This window comes from Coenobita brevimanus, chromosome 112 (genome assembly GCF_032717465.1).
Source record: "Coenobita brevimanus isolate Jiangsu-jjx chromosome 112, ASM3271746v2, whole genome shotgun sequence".
NCBI lineage: Eukaryota > Metazoa > Arthropoda > Malacostraca > Decapoda > Coenobitidae > Coenobita > Coenobita brevimanus.
In genome coordinates this window covers 35,489,164-35,507,659 of record NC_137065.1, presented here as the reverse complement: position 1 = coordinate 35,507,659, position 18,496 = coordinate 35,489,164, and the positions used below count along the sequence as shown (strand labels likewise).

The 18,496-nt window shown below is 40.7% G+C and overlaps 1 protein-coding gene across 1 annotated transcript in view; it reads left to right on the top strand.

The window, feature by feature from the left end:
• LOC145418163 (protein turtle homolog B-like) overlaps positions 1 to 18,496 on the top strand; it is a 76,136-nt gene that overhangs the window by 48,001 nt on the left and 9,639 nt on the right. Inside the window, exons 9-12 of the mRNA XM_080286685.1 lie at positions 7,736 to 7,794; positions 8,485 to 8,577; positions 10,632 to 10,773; positions 10,948 to 11,108. Coding sequence (XP_080142811.1) covers positions 7,736 to 7,794; positions 8,485 to 8,577; positions 10,632 to 10,773; positions 10,948 to 11,108 — 455 coding nt within the window. The remainder of the gene's footprint in view (positions 1 to 7,735; positions 7,795 to 8,484; positions 8,578 to 10,631; positions 10,774 to 10,947; positions 11,109 to 18,496) is intronic.

Genomic DNA, 18,496 nt, shown 5'->3' with positions numbered 1-18,496 from the left:
AAGGATACTGTGCCTATGAGTGTTTACAGTACAGTATGGCAGATTAAACAGTAAGACTTGGAGGTGGCGTGTGTGTGGCAGACGCATTACGTGTCATCCGGCGAGAAAGATTTAAAGTTGGGTTTAGGACAAGGATTACGTGCGGAGCCAAGTGTCAGGCGAGCGACCCATTACTCTCCAGCATGAGTGTTTTATGTCCTACCTTTCCTGGCACGTTATTAAGGCCGACACTCCTAAACTGCAAGGCACCCGGGGAAGAAGTAAAATTGCCTCTGTCTTCTTCGGCAACAGCTTTTCTTTGTTCATTTGTTGCTGGGTGCATTGTGATTCTACCCTGTCACTGATCAAGTTTGCACTGTCATTCTAAAGGATATGTAGTCCAAATACGAGGCCTCCGAGAAAACTTTAATTGCCTCTGACTTCTTCGACAATAGTGCTTCTTTGTCAAATTGTAGTGTGCAGTGTGGTACTACCCTGTCAGAATCATATACAAGTATTACAAAACCTCCCCCAAAAGAAGTTTAATTCCATGTGGCATCTTCGGAAACAGTTTTTCTTTGCTAATTTGCTGCTGAGTGCATTGTGAGTCTAACATGTCAGAGACATATTATACAGGTAATACTAGGCATCCCAGAAAGAAGTTAAATAGTCTCTGTCTGCTTTGCCAGGAGCTTTTGTCTGTTAATTCGTTATGTGAACCTTGACTCTAGACTATGTCGCGGTCGCTATGAATAATGTAATGCATTTCCCATGCTCAGTATACTGCATAAAATGCACTGGAGGAAATTATAAACTTTGATGTGTGTAAAACTGTACAGTATGAATACGCGATAAGTGGAGCACAACTTGTCTGGTATTGCGTGAAAATACGTGAAAATGTAGCAAGCCTGAACATTGCCACAGAAAGTATATTTGCCAAGAACGTATAGAATTTCTAGTTTCAAACCAAAGTTACATTATGGCCTATGCACGTACATTACTTATATGTAAAAAACATTAGTGCTTACTTGTAATGTGGTACATGACTTATTCACTAACTAAATCTTTTTGTATCACGATAAGTCCTCTGTGCAACACACAGGTGCTGAACACGTACTCAAACAACACTTCATTATCATCCTTGCTCGGCTCACCTGGGAGGACTCTACTTCTCCCGGCCATAATAATTTGCGAAGGGTAAAATCATATTTATGTGTATAAAGATGGCAGCAATACTGGGACTGTCTTCCCTACCGTAGCCGCTGTTTGAGAAATATAAGGGGTAGTTTCATTATCTAGTATTGCCTCTGACCCAATGAGAGAGGTTCTGTATGTGTTAAATCCTTTTCTATACTTCATTCACTTTACCGTATCCTAAATTTTCATCCTTCGGGGGCATTTCCCGTAGCGGAGTGGCAGAAAAAGACAGGACTACAGCTTTACGTCATGTACACAATACTTCTTCGTGACTATAACCATACTCTAGCGTTAATCTCCTGTTACAGCTCAGAATTCACGAAGGAGAAATGGAAATATTAGGCCAAGTTAGAGGAAGCAGAATATTTCAGACGATATCATGCAGTTTATGAGACAAATATGATTGTGAAAGAAATCTAAACAAAGTCAATAAACCCTTTGCAACGAAGAAGTGGCTGGAGGAAGCAAGAATATAAAATAAAAATGCAGAGGTTAAGGACGTGCACACCTCCAGTTAAATTATCAGATAATTCGTCATTCTTATCTGTGCATCCATTACAAGACACCCTAACCCATAGTTCGCCTCGAGTGACCCCGATAAGCCTTATATATCACCGTCCTCACACGCAATGCCAGGCCGTTCGCTGTCACGTACTACTCCCTTCCTTGCGTTAACTTCGCATGCATCTTCATCTATACATTTTTACCATCACTCTCGATTCTGTAATGCTTTGTAAAATTAATCATTTGTTGAATTTTGTCGATTGCGTTTATATTTGTCTTTGCGAATATTCAAACTCGAACTGTTGAAAGTTCAGACGTAGAAACTTCTTCATCTTTTATAGGTAGTTACTGACGACATCTATGTCAAGCTCATATAGGTGGATAATACGTAACTAGAAGCCATTTCACGATAACGGCCGGAAAGTTTTTCCTCGGCATATAATTTTGCACCTCCATTTCTGATATGACGCAACTTCAGGATGCAAAACACACACAAACAAAGCCAGCCAGCCAACCTCACAACTAAAAACATTTCCACTCCGCTCGCTTCGCAATGCGTATTGTAAGCTGGCGAAGTGTTATTTTTTTCATTTCAGTTGTGAGGTTGCCTGGCTGGCTTTGATTGTGTGTGGGCAAACAAAATATCTCATGAACGGCTTGAGCTATCAACATGAAACTTTCAGCGTGTCAAGATATGGCCAAAATCTTCGACGAGTTAAAAAATGGGCTCTAGGGTCAAGGTCAAGGTCGCCAAAATAGCTGCCAAAGGTCAACTAGTTGACCTTTGGTGACACTACCTCGAAACTCTACTTCGAAATTTTCAGGTATTCAGTCATATGCATCAGAAAACTTTGACTGACGAGAGAAAATAAATTGTCTTAACCCCGCGACTTTGGACTTTAATTTCACTTAGGCACTGCGAAGCAAGACTGTCAGATATAAGATTGTCTCATATTTACAAACTGATTCCCGGTAAACTTACAAGCATATAGAACGGTCGGTTACTACGTCTATTCTGCCGGCTGAGAGGACACCATAACACTGTGTGCGGCAGAGAAGTACCCTGACGATGAAGTCATTGAAAAAAAAAAAATCATGAATTCATCTGATAAATACCAATATACCGCATCCACTAAGATACTGTCTAGAACCTGCTACCACTGCTACATTTTTTTTTTTTTTTCGAAGCGTTGCAATGCATATTAAAATGGAACTGCAAAGTGGTGCAAGAGTAGTTATTGATGCGTAGTGTAAATGCCCTAAAATCATTCCAAGCTTGACAATGAGTCTTTGATGTTAGCCGGACTCTCCATCTATTGCATGCAGCGATGAGCATAATACTGTTCAGAGCAGTAAATTTTTACATACCGTACAAATGCTGTTATTCGAAAAGAGCTAGTTACAGGCCGTGCATCATAATCAACTACATAACTGATTTATAGTTTGATACATACGTCACGAAAATTACTTTGATGTCAGTAATTACTCTCTATATTGTTAACTGCTTCCATGAAATTAGCTGCAGGCTTTATACAGTGCATTATAGTGAGAGATGTAACCCGGGTTTTCTTTTAGCCAGTTAATTCCACCTACTTTTCGACTGAAGGGGTGCAACATTTAAGCCTTTTTCTATTGGACTGGCTTTTCGTTAAATTTTTTTAAATCCCCACCAAGCAGCAAGCACAGATAAGTAAAATACATGTGAGTCAGGAGGTTAGGTTTTGTGCTCCTGACGAAAATCTGTCAGTATATAGCCAGACGCCTTAATCCCTTAAGGGGTGACCACAAACAGTTCGCCTTCATGTCACCCTGCCCATCCCCGGCCGTAGCCCTTCCTCCATCTTACACCCTCCCCTCTCATACACCTCTCTACTCCATCCCTCCATCTTATCCTTGGTCTAACCCTCCCACTCCCCCTTTCCACCTCACTCACATACACCCTTCTATAATAGGTAGCCTCTCGCTCTCCATCTTCACACAGCCAAACCATCTCAGTGTACTTCTCTTAACGCTCTCTATCACATCCACATCCCCACCACAACTCTCCTTCACTTCCTCATTTGTCAATCTGTGTCCTCATGTAACTCCACATGCTCCTCTCAAATAACTCATTTCCACTGCTCTCACTCTTGACTTGTGTCCTAATAAGGTTCAAGCTTCATTCCCATACGTTCGAGTGGGAATCTCAATACCACCATGCAGCTACTTTACTATCCATGCTCACCTCCCTATTTCTGCTCTCAAGGAATGAACCACCAACCTTTCTTAACTGCTGCACTCTTTCAAGCACTTCATCCTCCAAACATCACTTCTTACTCATCACATTACCCAAGTACTTCACTGCATTCACATTTTCCATTCCCTCATTATCCACCCTCCCTGTGTATTCAGTGACTTCATTTCTCTCTAAGACCACAACTTTACTCTTCCCTACATTCACCATTAGATCCCATTTCTTACATACTCTTCCAAATTCATTCACCAAGAATTTATTAACTGTATTAAGAGATCGAGTCAGTACTTTTATAAAATGCAGGTAGACTCTTAAATTACTGGTGCATCGTGGGTAGTGATCTTCAGCCTTTAGGTTCTGTGACTCGCTCTCAACTGAAGAGAATTTTGGGCGTTAAATGTAATAAAATACCAGAGATATCCTGACTGTGAGATGGTTAATGGTACAAACACTACACTGTTTTGCTCCTATACTCTCAGCTGAATAAAATCATCTGGCGTTAACTGGACTAAATTACTAGAGTTATCCCATTATGAGAGGGTCAGTAATGAGTGATACAGCATAGGCAGAGTTCTTTTAATGTATAATTATCAGTAGAGAAATACAGTGTAGAAGTCTTTAGCACAGGTAGAATTCCTTTAATTACTGGTGCGGTATAAAAAGTCCTCGAAATTATTGTAGGATTGGTACAGGTAAAGTTTTTGATTATTACTGGAGCAACACAGGTAGAAGTCTTATTTATCATTGATGCAGCACAGGTAGAACTCTTATCTAACATTGATGCAGCACAGGTAGAAGTCTTATTTATCATTGATGCAGCACTGGTAGAAGTCTTATTTATCACTGATGCAGCACAGGTAGAACTCTTATTTATTAATGGTGCAGGAAGGTAGAACTGCGAATTATCATTGACAGCGCAGGTGCAACTCCTAATTAGCACTGGGTCAACACAGGTAGAACTCGTAATCATCACCTATGCAGCACAGACAGAACTCTTAGTCATCACTGGTGGGACATAGGTTAAAAAAAAAAAAAAAATATCAGTGACGCACGATAAACTCCAGCTAAAATAACTGTCAATAATCAGATACCCTCCAACAAATAGTGCTCTCTCACGCTGGTTTTCTTCTGTTTTTCATTTATAAAAGAACTTATTGTCTATGCACTCTAAGTACAACTAATTCTCTGCTTAAAACCATTCTTGTTTTTACCCTCCTCTGTTTTGTGGTGTGTGTGAGTTTCTCCAAGTTGAAGAAAGAAATCGTCAGATGTTTGCCCGAAAAAAAAAAAAATCCAAATTTGCATTTCGCAGCCAAGGAGTTAATTAGCTTCCTGATCCAGGCTAAAGCTGCAGTCTTAGCTGAGCCAAGAAATTAAAAATCCAGGTCAACTATTTTTCTTGATGTGCGTGTGTGTGTGTGTGTGTGTGTGTGTGTGTGTGTGTGTGTGTGTGTGTGTGTGTGCTCGCAGATGTTGGTCCCTTACTTCAAGGGTGAGCACTGGATGATGACTATAAACAAGTAGGTTAAAGCAAAACTGTGAAGCCCCAATCCACAGCAGGAAAATTTGTGAAACCAAGAGGTTAACATGAAACGCAAATGATACTACTGTTGCCTCTAAAATTATTCTAGTAATTCTACGTCAGACAGCCATAAAACATATTGTCTTCTGTAACTTTCTAGGTTGCTAGGCAACAAATAAAACTACTCCCCCCCCCTCTCCTCCTCCTCCTCCTCCTCCTCCTCCGCCCCCTTATCATCAGGCATCATCAGCATCATTATTATTCTGGAAAAAGGATGTGCCTCGTCTACTCCTGGGGCAAGCAGTGGAGCAGTAAAAATAGTCGAGCCCATGTTACATCATTATTAAATTGATATTTTTTTCTCTTTTTGAGCAGAAGTAATACAGACTTATACATAATTACTTCTGTAGGACAAGATTTCTTATCCGCAGGTTAGAAAATATAATGGTATATGTGAAAGTTACTGGAGCCACATAAAATACAAAGATAAACATCCGGAGCTGATGCCTCTCCTAACACTTTAAGGGCTCACTTTTTGCGCTAAGGGAAGCTGTACGGTAGTGAGACTTGGATAGTAATGGAGGAGGATATTGATTATGTAGGCGCACATGTATAAAGTTGAAAATGATCAGGTGGATGTGTGTTGCGTCCTTGAATGACAGGCGAGGGGGGAGGGAGAAGGTTGGATTGCGAATGAAGAGTTGAGAGGAAGGATAGAACCAGAGTGAATTATTGATGTGACGAGCAGGGTTGATTGTGTTTAGGGCATGTAGAGAGGATGGACAAAGACAACTGGGAGCGGAGGACGAAAGGTGTGAACACTGAGGGTGGAGCTGTGAGAGGCAGACCGAAAAAGACTTAGGACGAGGCCATGGAGTGTGTCCTCAGAGATAAAGGTCTGAATGGAGAGGCTGCTAAAGATTTAACAGCTTGGAGAAGCGCCATTAGATGGCCAAGGCTGTTTCTTCTGCACATACTCACTGTCTTTAATGCACACGATATATAGGTTAAACTACGCAGCCCATGTATCTATCTATCCATCAATCTGTCAATCTTTGTCTATCCATCTATCTACCTATCTAACTGTCTGCCCATTTGTCTGTCCAGCTATCTATCCATCTATCAATCTATTTATCTATTTATCTGTAGATAGATAGATAGACATATAGATAGATATATGTAAGGATTACGTAAGTGGGGTGAGATAGTTTGACAGTGAGATATGACACGGTAGGGCGAGGCTCTGATGCAGTCAAAGTATGATGGACAGGGCTGACCAGAGGGTGTGAAAGTGGTGTGGCCATATCGAGAGGATGGGTGAGGAGAGATTGATTCCGAGGATATACAGTCAGGATGAAGATGGATATGAAGGAGGAGTGAGGTCAAAGAGGAGGTGGAAAAAATAGCCTGAAAGATATTTTGACTTACAGACGCTAGAGGCGAGTACGAGAGGTGAGTCACTTGGAATGAAGCTGTGTATGGAGGGATGATCTATAAAAAACAAGGCTTGAAGAAATTACTTAACGATTAGTTGTCGTCAGCTGTACGAAAAGTAATGTCGTATCTTGATTTCAGGATTCCCTAAGTTGCTCAGATGAAAGAATTGTTTCCACATGCTGGATAGTTTTGCCATATATGAAGCGCTACACCCACATGTGTAAGAGATATATTCATACTCATAATGCACAGTTATACCCACATATGGCAGTTACTCCGACATATGGAGGTATTATACCAACATAATATGTGAGTTACATCAGTATATGGAAGATTTACACCCACATACTGGTATAGTACCCACCATTTCCACATGTAGATAAAACTCATGCAGAAGTGATGTTGTTTTGCCTTGGTGTTAGACTTCCCTTGTACAGAAAGTGCCGAGTGGAGTATGGGGGGGGGGGTACCCTCAAAATGGTCAACAGAACAGTGGATTTTTTTTTTATGAAGCACTACATGAGGGATGCATCTCTGTGAATTATTTACAACAGGCAACATCGAGAAAAGCAATGTTATCCTCAGTCACTGTGGTATACGAGTATGTGGGGATAGCAAGGAAAACATGAAGGGCTGTGTATTAATCTCTAACACTGGCAGTTCTCTCAGTTGTAATTATATGTTATGATACCTTTTTGTCAGGTGCATTTATATGTCGTGAGACCCATGTAGAAAGAAATGATATATGGGGAATTACATCACTGTAATGATGTATAGAGCACTGAAAATGGGAATGAAGTGTTACGAACTAATCCTTTTCCACTACCAGCTCGGTCAGAATTAATGTCATGCTTCCTTTTCAGATGCACCTGTGTGTCGTGCGGCCCAGGTGGAGTACCACGGTGCCGCCCGACTGGAGCAGGTACCTTATTCATAATGTTGTTAGTGTATGCCGTTGTTAGTTTTATATTTACCTTCGCTCATACGGCTACCAAACAGTGCTTTATAATCGGGTGTCCTTCCTGTTTAACCCTATAGATCAGACACTTGATATCGTATTCACAAACATTATTGAGCTTTAGTTGTGCATACCATTATTATTTTTTTTTTTTACATTTTTATCTTCAATAATACAGCCATCAAAAATTTCATAGCCAAGTTGGAGTGACTGATAATGTAAAAGCTCATTCAGTCAGAATAAATTCTTATAATAATTAAGCTGTGGAACTAAATTCTTCGTATTAACCCATTCAGTCAAATGGCGCATTTCGTATTATATTTGACTAGTTTTAGAGGATTTAATTAAAATTTCGAAAAACTTTTCCATCTGGAGAGATAATATATAATTCAGTTAACCCCCATTACTAGATTTTACACTTGAACTGAGTAAAATAGTCTGCAAATAGCAGTAATAAGAAAAAAATAAATACCTTACCTGACTGAAAGACTTAATTTACTGTGATTATATTTTAACCGCAGTCAAAAAAAACTTTAGAACAAAACAGGAGTGACCAATAATATAAAAAAAATCAAACTCTAAAAAAACAATTGTGCATTGGAGAACAGAGTGTCGTTTATGTTTATGACCTTGTATTTACACCTGACCTCTCAGGTGAACATCCCGTGCTACCTGGACGCTCACCCCAGACCCACCTCGTACCGCTGGACCTTCAACAACAGCGGCGAGAGTGTCGAAATTCCCAGGGTAAGTCACCGATATTAAGCCTGGCCATGTATTTATAAGTCTCCCAAGTTTACGTTGTGTGTATGGTCGCTTTTGCCTTTACATATGTAGTCACTAAGTGCTGTCAACCACTTCTCAGCCAAAGTAGAAAGAATATTAAAGTGACATAATACGAAAGGATCCAAACCATCTATTTCTATACGTAACTCCTACAGAGCTGTTGGAGAGGATGCCTTCACGTGGTGGCACCGATATGATTAGGCAGCACTGCTGTTTGGTTGACAAACGTCCCTCAGTTCCTTCCCTATCCCCCAGCAGGGAGATGCTAGACTGCAGGAGAATGGTAATTTCAGACTGCAGTCCACTGAGATTCGTTCAGTTAAGGCTGGGGTTGCTATTACTACTTCAGCTGTTCTGAAGACTTTTCTATTAAAAAAAAAAAAATTAGTTCATTAAAAGTGCGACATTATTGTCTCCAGTCTCACTTCTACAAAAAAAAATAAATAAATAATGATAATAATAATAATAATTCATGAATGATTAGCTTGGGGGATAAATGTGTCTATTTTGTTTACCTCTGTCACGAGACCAAGTATAAGGCACTGGCAAGAGCATATTTTCTAATTTTTTATTGTTGTTCAGCCTTTCTTTTATTTATGAAACCTTGCCTGTAAGCGTAACAGGAAGGTCAAAGCCGTCAGACAAACCTGGGCAAGTACCGGCAGAAATGAAAAAGAAAATGCAGAAACAAATATACAAACTGTGGAGTGACGGCACGAAATATTCTCTCTCTCTCTCTCTCTCTCTCTCTCTCTCTCTCTCTCTCTCACTACATGTCCTTCTAAATTGTATACCATCACAGTAAAAGAGTTCATGGAAGCTAATTGTACTGTACACTCCTCATTACGACTAGTTCATCCTAAGTTGTCAAAATACTTTAGGGATGACAAGAATAGAACAGAAATGTCATCCTTGTGGCACAGTAATAGTAGTAGTAGTAAAAGTAGTTGTAGTAGTAAAAGTTGCAGCAGTAGTAGTAGCCCAAGTTTCAAATAAAATGTGAACCAAGTGAACTGGAGCATCAAACTGTTCATCTACAATCCACCATCTTCATTTTCGGGGATAGGGAAGTAGTTGAGGGACGTTAGTATAACGGGCAAGTGAGCCGCCTTGTTATATGGATGCCGCCACGTCAAAGAATCGAGGATAAAGAGTTAAATAATTATGCTAGGAATTGTCACCATGCTCTTGGCTCATATCAGCGTTACATTTCAGTTGCTTACCATTATGCTCTCCTAGTGCCCCATTAAATGTGTGGGTATTGAGGAGTACAGGGCAGGGTAACAGATCTGAGAGTGGCGTAAAAATCTCCTTTCCGGACATATACAAACTGCTGAAAAAATGTCTCTTCCAAACAGACTGACAGTGGTGTAAAAACCTCTCCTCGAAACAGATCTGATAGCGGTGGAAAAATCTCTTATCCAACGACTTTGAGAGTGATGTAAAAAATTTCCCATTCAAACTGATGTGACAGTGATGTCACTTACACAGTATCACGGATCTGAAGAAGGAAACTTTTAGATCACCGTCAGATCACTTTCCTTGCCACGAGTCCGCAGGTGACCACATGTTAACTGATTCATCTGTTCTATCTCGAACAAAAATTCGGTGACATCCCCAAGCAAACACTGTCCAGCCTTCCGTATTTCCCATATCTCCATGTCCAGCACGTCAGAGAACAATCTTCCTTCTCATACTTTTGTTCTGTGCTTCATATTTCTGTCACAGAAATATTTCATGCAACACCTTTCATAGTCACAGTCGTCAGTGAAATGTTGATGATTTTCCATTGGTCTTGCTATTTTTTGCTGTAATCCCAGGCTCATCTAAACCTAGGCCTAGAGGGCTGCTGGCCAAAGATTGGAATTGCCTCTAAACTACCATCCTTCCCTCAGGGAGCGCAGGGATGGAGGAGAGGGACGTTCGAATAACCGGGTATATCAGTGCCAGCACTGTATGTTATCCCTCTTAAGCGCAGCTTTTGAAGGTAACAGTGCATTTTAACTATTCCTCAGGAGCACATCCAGGCTGGCGAGTACGGGTCCACAGTGAGCTACACCCCCAACACCGAGCTGGACTACGGCACACTGCTATGCTGGGGATCCAACGCCGTAGGACAGCAACGCCGACCCTGTGTCTTCCATGTCTTTCCGGCTGGTGAGTCTCCTTCATGCTCGTATATTTTAAGTGTCTCTAAAGAATATGCAGACTGAGCAAGAACTGAGAAGACTCAAACACTTCTTACAAGGGATTGAGTCTTTATATGTACCACAGACTCATGTACTTTTGATAAAAGCTGCATTTTCTTAATGTATTTGATCACTTCCCCAGGGCGGCCAGACCCAGTACACAACTGCTCGTCATACAACCTATCCGTGACGGTGGCGAACGTGCGCTGTGTGGCTGGGTTCGACGGCGGCCTTCCCCAGACCTTCATACTGGAACTACGCGACCCACGCACCAAGACACTCCTCGCCAACACCACAAACTCGGTCAGTAGTGCAGTACTTGGGGACCTGAAAGTGGGGTGAGGGAAAGGGTGAATGTGAGAAGAGGGGGGGAAGGAGATTCACATTACCAGGATCTTGTAAAGGGTTGGAAAGTGGGATCAGTGTCAGGTACCCACAAACTTGAAGCGGGTGTTTGGGGGAAAGAGGATCAGTTTCAAGTATCCATAAACACACGCCTGGATGATAAGTAAAGGTAGCATCAGTGCTCGAAAGTACTACATTAGGTTCGTGACACCTCATTTAACCCGCTGTGTACTATGACGACCTTTTTAGTATATTGTTGCTAATGCGATGTGACGTTTAAGATCACTAAGGAGACTACCAGTGAAAGAAGTTGTTTCTGGTCCTTTAGCAAAGAAAGTTTCTCCATAACTGAATAGAATCACTTGATGGTAATTGTTATTGTCGAACAACCCCGGTCTATCTGGCCAAACAGACTCATCGACCGCAAGCAAGCATCTACCCCTGCAGGACCATCCGGTGCAGTGAACCGATTATCCTTTGCGGCAGATAATGCCTCATCACAGCTAGGCGTGGGGAAGAGTGTGGAGTTTGGTTCCTGTATGGACGCTACATTTACGACCACCCACTCAGGTAACAGGGGTACCATAGTAAGCACATCGCCCAGTTATTTGGCTATATGGTTACCACCCAGCGTTATAAGTGGCTTCTTGATTTACAGGAAACCAGTAAGACTGTCACTCAATGCAGTCACCGGAAGCGGAAAGAATGGTAATAAAAGTGACAGGAAACATGGGATAACTAGAAAAATTATATTTGTTAAAGATGGAGGAAAAGGTAGACAACTCTCCATCAAGTGTGTGGATGATAGTCGCCACCACCTAACACCTCACCTGATGGCAGTATGAATATAATGTAAAACATGGAATGAACTGACCTCTAAGATCACTATAATATCATGACCTTTAAATACCTTTTGCTTTGCAACAGCAGCAGTTTACTTGAAGTGTGGTATTTTAACCCAATCAAACAACATTATTATTAAGAACTTATAGATACTGTATATGTTATTATTATTTATTTTTCTGGGGGGGAGGGGGAGCCTAGGAGACTGGCATTCCAAGACCGTTCGAGATAGAATGATGTATCTTGGTTGCAGGCTTCTTTTGGCACAATTTTTTTTTTTTTCCTCGCACTAGCGCACTCCGTCTTTTTTTTTTTTCCATTTTTTGGTCTCCTGCGCAGCAAAAACTACTGACTCTGTTGCTTTGTAAAAATTCCAGTGTGTAGTCGTCAGCATATTCTAGTGCACCTGGGTATTGATACTGAGATCCAACGAATACCATTTGAGATATTGAGGAAACTCAAATGGCCGCCGCACGGCTGAAAAAGCTAAACCGGTAAGTGCTTTTCTGATTTTGACCAAACTCGGTGGAAGTGTAGTGGGTCTTGAGTGAACATCATTTGCACAGTATGAATGACCTTGATCTTGATCTCAAGGTCATATGTCAAAATCCGTAATTTCGGTTTTGAGTTATACCATAAGGTCTACAGTGATAATAAGAGCATTTTCATCTGTAATATAGAGTTCTTTGAATATTTCTTCAACAATTTCGGAATTCTAGCCTTATTATTATTATTATTATTATTATTATTATTATTATTGTTATTATTATTATTATTATTATTATTATTATTATTATTATTATTTACTATTATAATTATTATTATTATTATCATTATTATTATTATTATTATTATTATTATTATTATTATTACTGGCAGGGGTATCCGGCGTTGCCGGGGCAAAAGGCAAACACTGTAATCCTATTTGTTCTAGTTCAGTCTTTCTTTCTACTCCAGAAAGACCATCTACCTCTTATGCTTTTGAAGAGGGATTATAAGAGGTCCAGGAACTTTCTATTTCAGCTTTCGCAGACTAATGCACAGTTATTGTGTTCACTATTACCGGTGACCTCAAATGACCTTCGATTGCTGACCTCAAATGACCTTGGAGGTCAGCCTCACATAGTCTGTGTCCGAACTTGAGTTCATGTGAGTCTCCATGCCAAAAATTGGGCTGCAGGGGTACCCGGCGTTGCCCTGGCCAAAAAGGCGAACACTCTACGGATGACCTCAGATGACCCAGATCTGAAATTTGACAACTCTAAAACCATCCTTGGGTCACCTTGATTCAGAATATATATGGGTCTGGGGGGCTTCGGTGCTTGGTTTGGGCTTGATTGAAGGACAAACAACGTGGCTCATATATATATATATATATATATATATATATATATATATATATATATATATATATTCTGTATATGTAAAATATTTTGGTTTTACGCCAGGTATCCCCGAAGGGCTAAGGCGTTGCCCCTGGGTAGAGGACTTTTGGACTGGAGCGAGTAGAATTTTATGACCGGATGCCCTTCCTGACGTCTACCAATGACCCTTGGGTGGATTCGATCCTTCGACCCTTCGGTCAGAGCTGAGCGCTCTAACCCACTGAGCCACGGCTGCTACAATATATATATATATAATTTTTATCATTATTATTATTATTATTATTATTATTACGAACAAGCTGCGTCACGAAGTGATGTTACTCTACCTTCAACTGAGAAATGAGCGGCCCAACACGACCCGGCCTGGCCCAACAAGACATGGCCCTACCGCGATGGTTTTCAGAGGTTAACAACTTTTCTACTATGTGAGATAGAGAAGGATTCTTTCGAGATAGAGAAGGATTCTTCCAGCAGGTAGTACATATATTCAATAAATTCTGTTTTTAGCGATATGATTACTCCTGAGACCAAAGTAACCCCATGGAGTCCCAGCTTTCCAAGAGAAATGTACTCAGGGCTTCAAATTTTCCACTATGAAATCGAATTTAAAAAGATTTCCTATTGTAACACTTTTCTTGCATGAATTCTAACAGTTAAATATCGGATATTACGCTCATAATTTTACATCAACGTTTTTCTATGTTTAGCGGGTGAAATCAGGAAGGGTAATCGCTCCATTTCTGGGTTTTATCATTCGATCAATAGTCAACCGTTTACTGATGCAGTTCGTTGACACGGCAAGTTGGGAGCAGAGAAATGAACAATTACGTTGTGATAAATGCAAGCAACACCGTAGTGAAATTAGTACCCCTTGCTACCAAATGTGCTTCCGGCAGAGAGTCAGGTGATGCTGCGCCAGGCCAGTACAGGAAAAAGGGCTCTCCCAGACTGATTTATTGGTTATTAGCGTGTTCCATCCCGGCCCGTCATATTTACGAAATTCACCACTACGTCTTGTTGTCTCTCTAACTCTGTTTCCTCATCTACTCTTCCTCTCTTTCCTCATCTACCCGTACTCTCTTTCCTCAGTCCATTTCCTCATCTATCCTTACTCTCTTTCCTCAGTCTATTTCCTCATCTACTCTTACTCTCTTTCCTCACCTAATCTTCCTCTCTTTCCTCGTCTACTCTTCCTCTCTTTCCTCATCTAAGCTTCCTCTCTTTCATCTACTTTTCCTCTCTTTCATCTTTTCTTACTCTTTTCCCAACTACTCTTCCTCTCTTTCCTCATGTGGGTTGGCATTTTCTTTACTCTGGTTGTCGATCAGTTATTTGTCCTATGAAAAAAATAAAGTGGATTTATTTACCGGGGGAACCAACAATATAGCGCTCAGTTAACTGGATGTTTAATGGAAGTTTTCATTCTATATTGTTTACTTCATGTACACAATAAACTTAAAAAGGCCACTTATTTTCCAGGACTCATACTAAGCTTAAAAATATTATATTCTGAATTATTTATAAACGGGAGGAAAGGGCGCCAATCAGACTAATCTCTGAATTATGTTACGCTATGAATTTTATAGAAAGAGGATAAAGAAATAAATTCCATTACCCAGTGAATTATTACACTGAATTGTTAACAAAGAAAGATTGTACACCAAACAGATTACTCCGTGAATTAGTATAGTGAATAATTTACATAGGGCAACAAGTAAAACGTCAAATTGAGAGGTGAATCTTTAAAGAGTACACGAACAAGGCTTCTTGCTGAGTCTGACCTGGATATATTATGGATTGACAGTATTTTGACGGTAAGTTCCATTCACTATCCTGATTATGCATGAAATATATGAGAGGAATGCAGGGCTTGAGGAAGTAAGGGTGGCTATTAGAGGGAGTTGTGAGTTAAGTGTTCAGCTTGATTTAGTAAAAGTATTTGGGTTAAGACAGGGTTGCATAAGAGCTCTCAGACTTTTGTCTATTTTTTTCTACCTTTGAGAGCTGAAGGTATGGATGAGGAGCAGCTGGGTGAGACTATACACCAAACTAGAGGGGTACTCGGTGGAGTGCAGCTCTCTCACAAGGGCATCGTAATTTCCAAACCACTATTCATAATGGGTTAGGTTTTCTCATCACTGATTATTGATTAGGGTTTCACAAAGAATGTTTTTTTCTGATCTAAAATCTGTAATACGATTCAGATCCTTCTCAAAAGTAAATCGATTGTTCCCTGGAATATGTTTTATCTACCCACAAAATGTGGTCCAAATCTCTGTTAGTTTTTGAGTAATCCTGCTAACAGACAAACTATCAAAGAAACGACCAAACAGGGGTGAAAACATACTCTCTCCTGTCGGAGAGAATAAAGGAAAAGAATCCATTCCAATGTGTTCACATGGTTACATATTCTATTCACTATACCTGTATCTTTCAACCCGCCAGTCACAATAGGCAATGTAGCGGTATTTCTTTTCTATAATGTCACCAGTATACGGAACAAACTCCCTTACCGCGTGGCAGATGTAATAAAATACCAACCCATAAAAGCCACAGGGATAAGTTTTTAGCTTCTGTTTCCCCTTTAAAAATGTTGACTCTTGATTTCTGACATACAGTGGGGTATTTTTCTGCGGTGCAAAGTATAGAGGGTGCAACCGCAAAGCAACATTGCAGTATACGTAACGTAAACCTTGCTACTTTCCTTGACAGAGTGAAACGTGTAGACTATGTTATTCATTCATTGATTCCATGAAATTTTTATGGCAATGTTTCTATGTTGCATCTCAGTCCTGTTCTTTCTTTCTTTTTTTTTGTCGGCTTAGGTTACAGGGACTGGTGAGTTGGGAGAGTTGCTTTTGTTGTTGTTGTTGCTGTTGTTGTTGTTGTTGTTCTGGTCTTCCATTCACACTATTGATATCTCAGTCATACCCTGTCGTATAACAAAGGCTGTGAAAGGATCAGTTGATGTGTTGCATTTTTATTTTTTTTGTCAGAGAGAGAGAGAGAGAGAGAGAGAGAGCACTTTAGATAACCGGGTGAAGCAATCCAGGTTGGTCTTTGTTAGGCAGGTGGCGAATATTGCATCCTTTGTTGCATCTTTCCATCTGTGTCCTTCCCTCCGAATGTCACTCTTACGTGGAAAATTCACTCAGTCGTTCTGTTGTTCTCTCTGTTCGTTTGCCAGAATGTTTCGGTAGGATACAATACTCTTTTCACTCCCTGCTCCTTTGTCAGAATGTTTTGAAAGGATGCTATAATCTTTCCATTCACGTTGGTCTAAATTTGGTGTCTCTCCATCCTAAATGCTGAGTTGAGACAAAAGATTGAGACTAGAATGCAGTGCGAAGTCACGAAGAAGTGTTGTGGATATGGAGCCATAGCATAGTCTTTTTCTTCCACTGAGCCACGTAATGTATGGCGCAATAGTGTGAAAATCTGGGCCAAGTTAAGGTGAAAGAACCGTAGACTGAGTAGTTGAATTTCACGAACTCCACCATGGCCGTATCTTATGTTGCATTTCCTGAGAGCTGACGCCAGACGATTTTATTCAGCTGAAAGTGAGTCATAGGAGCCTGATTGTTATTACTGGTGTCATTAACCCCCTCATGGTTAGGCCAGCTCTAATTATTCTACTCAGGCTTATGCCAGGGTATTTTATTCGTCTGGATCACAGGGGTCTAGGAGTGTTAATCCTTTCAAACCAATGACGTGTTTTTCACTTCATCCTTACCAGTTTCGGGCGATGTTACTCAGCCTAGGGAAGGAAATCAGGCTGTGGAGGAGTTAATGGAGGCTGCCCTTAACTCCCACACTGCAAATGGCTTCTCCAAAATTCACAGATCACTTACAGGCAGCAGGAATAATGGACACACACACACACACACACACACACACACACACACATAGTCTGATTGAAGGGATTAACAGATTTACTTTTTACGAAACCCACCGACGAATCATAAAAACACCATTAATACCACTACACCAATTTTGAATGAGACGGCCATATTATATTTTTTGTGGATGGTGGATATTAGCGCTGAAGTGGGGGTACGTGGCATACGGGAAGACCGCTGGACCTTAGGGAACAGACTGCCATACCTATGCTTAGAGTTGTGTACATAAAAATGCAAAAAAGAATAAAACCCCGACATGTTTTCTAGACCCTCTTGACCTGGGCTGGGACCTCGACCTTTACGATATTCTCCTGTGAGCATTTTTTTTTTTTTTTCAGGCGACCTACAAACACACACACACACACACACACACACACACACACACACACACACACACACACACACACACACACACACACACACACACACACACACACACACACACACACACACACACACACACAAAATCCATTAGTGGCTCATTGCTCTTTTCTTTTCTTTTTATTTTTGGTTTTCGTTTCTCATAGTCGTATTTTCTGTTTTTATAGTGCACCCGCGTAACAGGTAATTTTGTTTCGTGTATGAGCTAATGTGCCCCACTTTGGCTTCTTACACTCATTTATTTGGCCTGCGGCGACAGCGTTCCCCAGAGCATTGTGGCTGGGTCTGAATAGTAAATAAGACTCTAGATAAAAAGTTGGTCCTGTAGCTTATAACAAGATTTGGTTTTTGGATGGGAAGTGTCCCTTGCGACCAATGTTCCTCAGTTTTATTTACCCTTTATTCTGGCACTTGATTGGCCTGGATAAAAATGTTCGAATGTAGCTGACCAGGGCACTTTATCTTTTCCAGGAAGGCCTAGGTTTGTATTCTCAGTGATTCTGGAGATTCTTAATACCTCTTCCTTAGCGATTTAGTCTGTGTACTACACCCCAATATCCTCTTTAATGTTATTAATGCAGACGATACAAAGACGGTAAAAACTTCGTAAGAAAGAATGTTTAAAATGTAATGTGCATAATAAATCTATAAGACAGAGGTGCTACGAAGCCACATAGCCTATGCCACTCAGAGTGTGGACCTAGGTTGGGTTAAGTTAAAAGTGACCTACTGGTAAATAGAAGTCAGGGCGATCATCCTGGGAAGAGAAAACGGAAATATACGGCCGAGGTCAGACTCTGCTGCTCAATAACTGGCGGAAGTTTTTGGCGTGTGATTG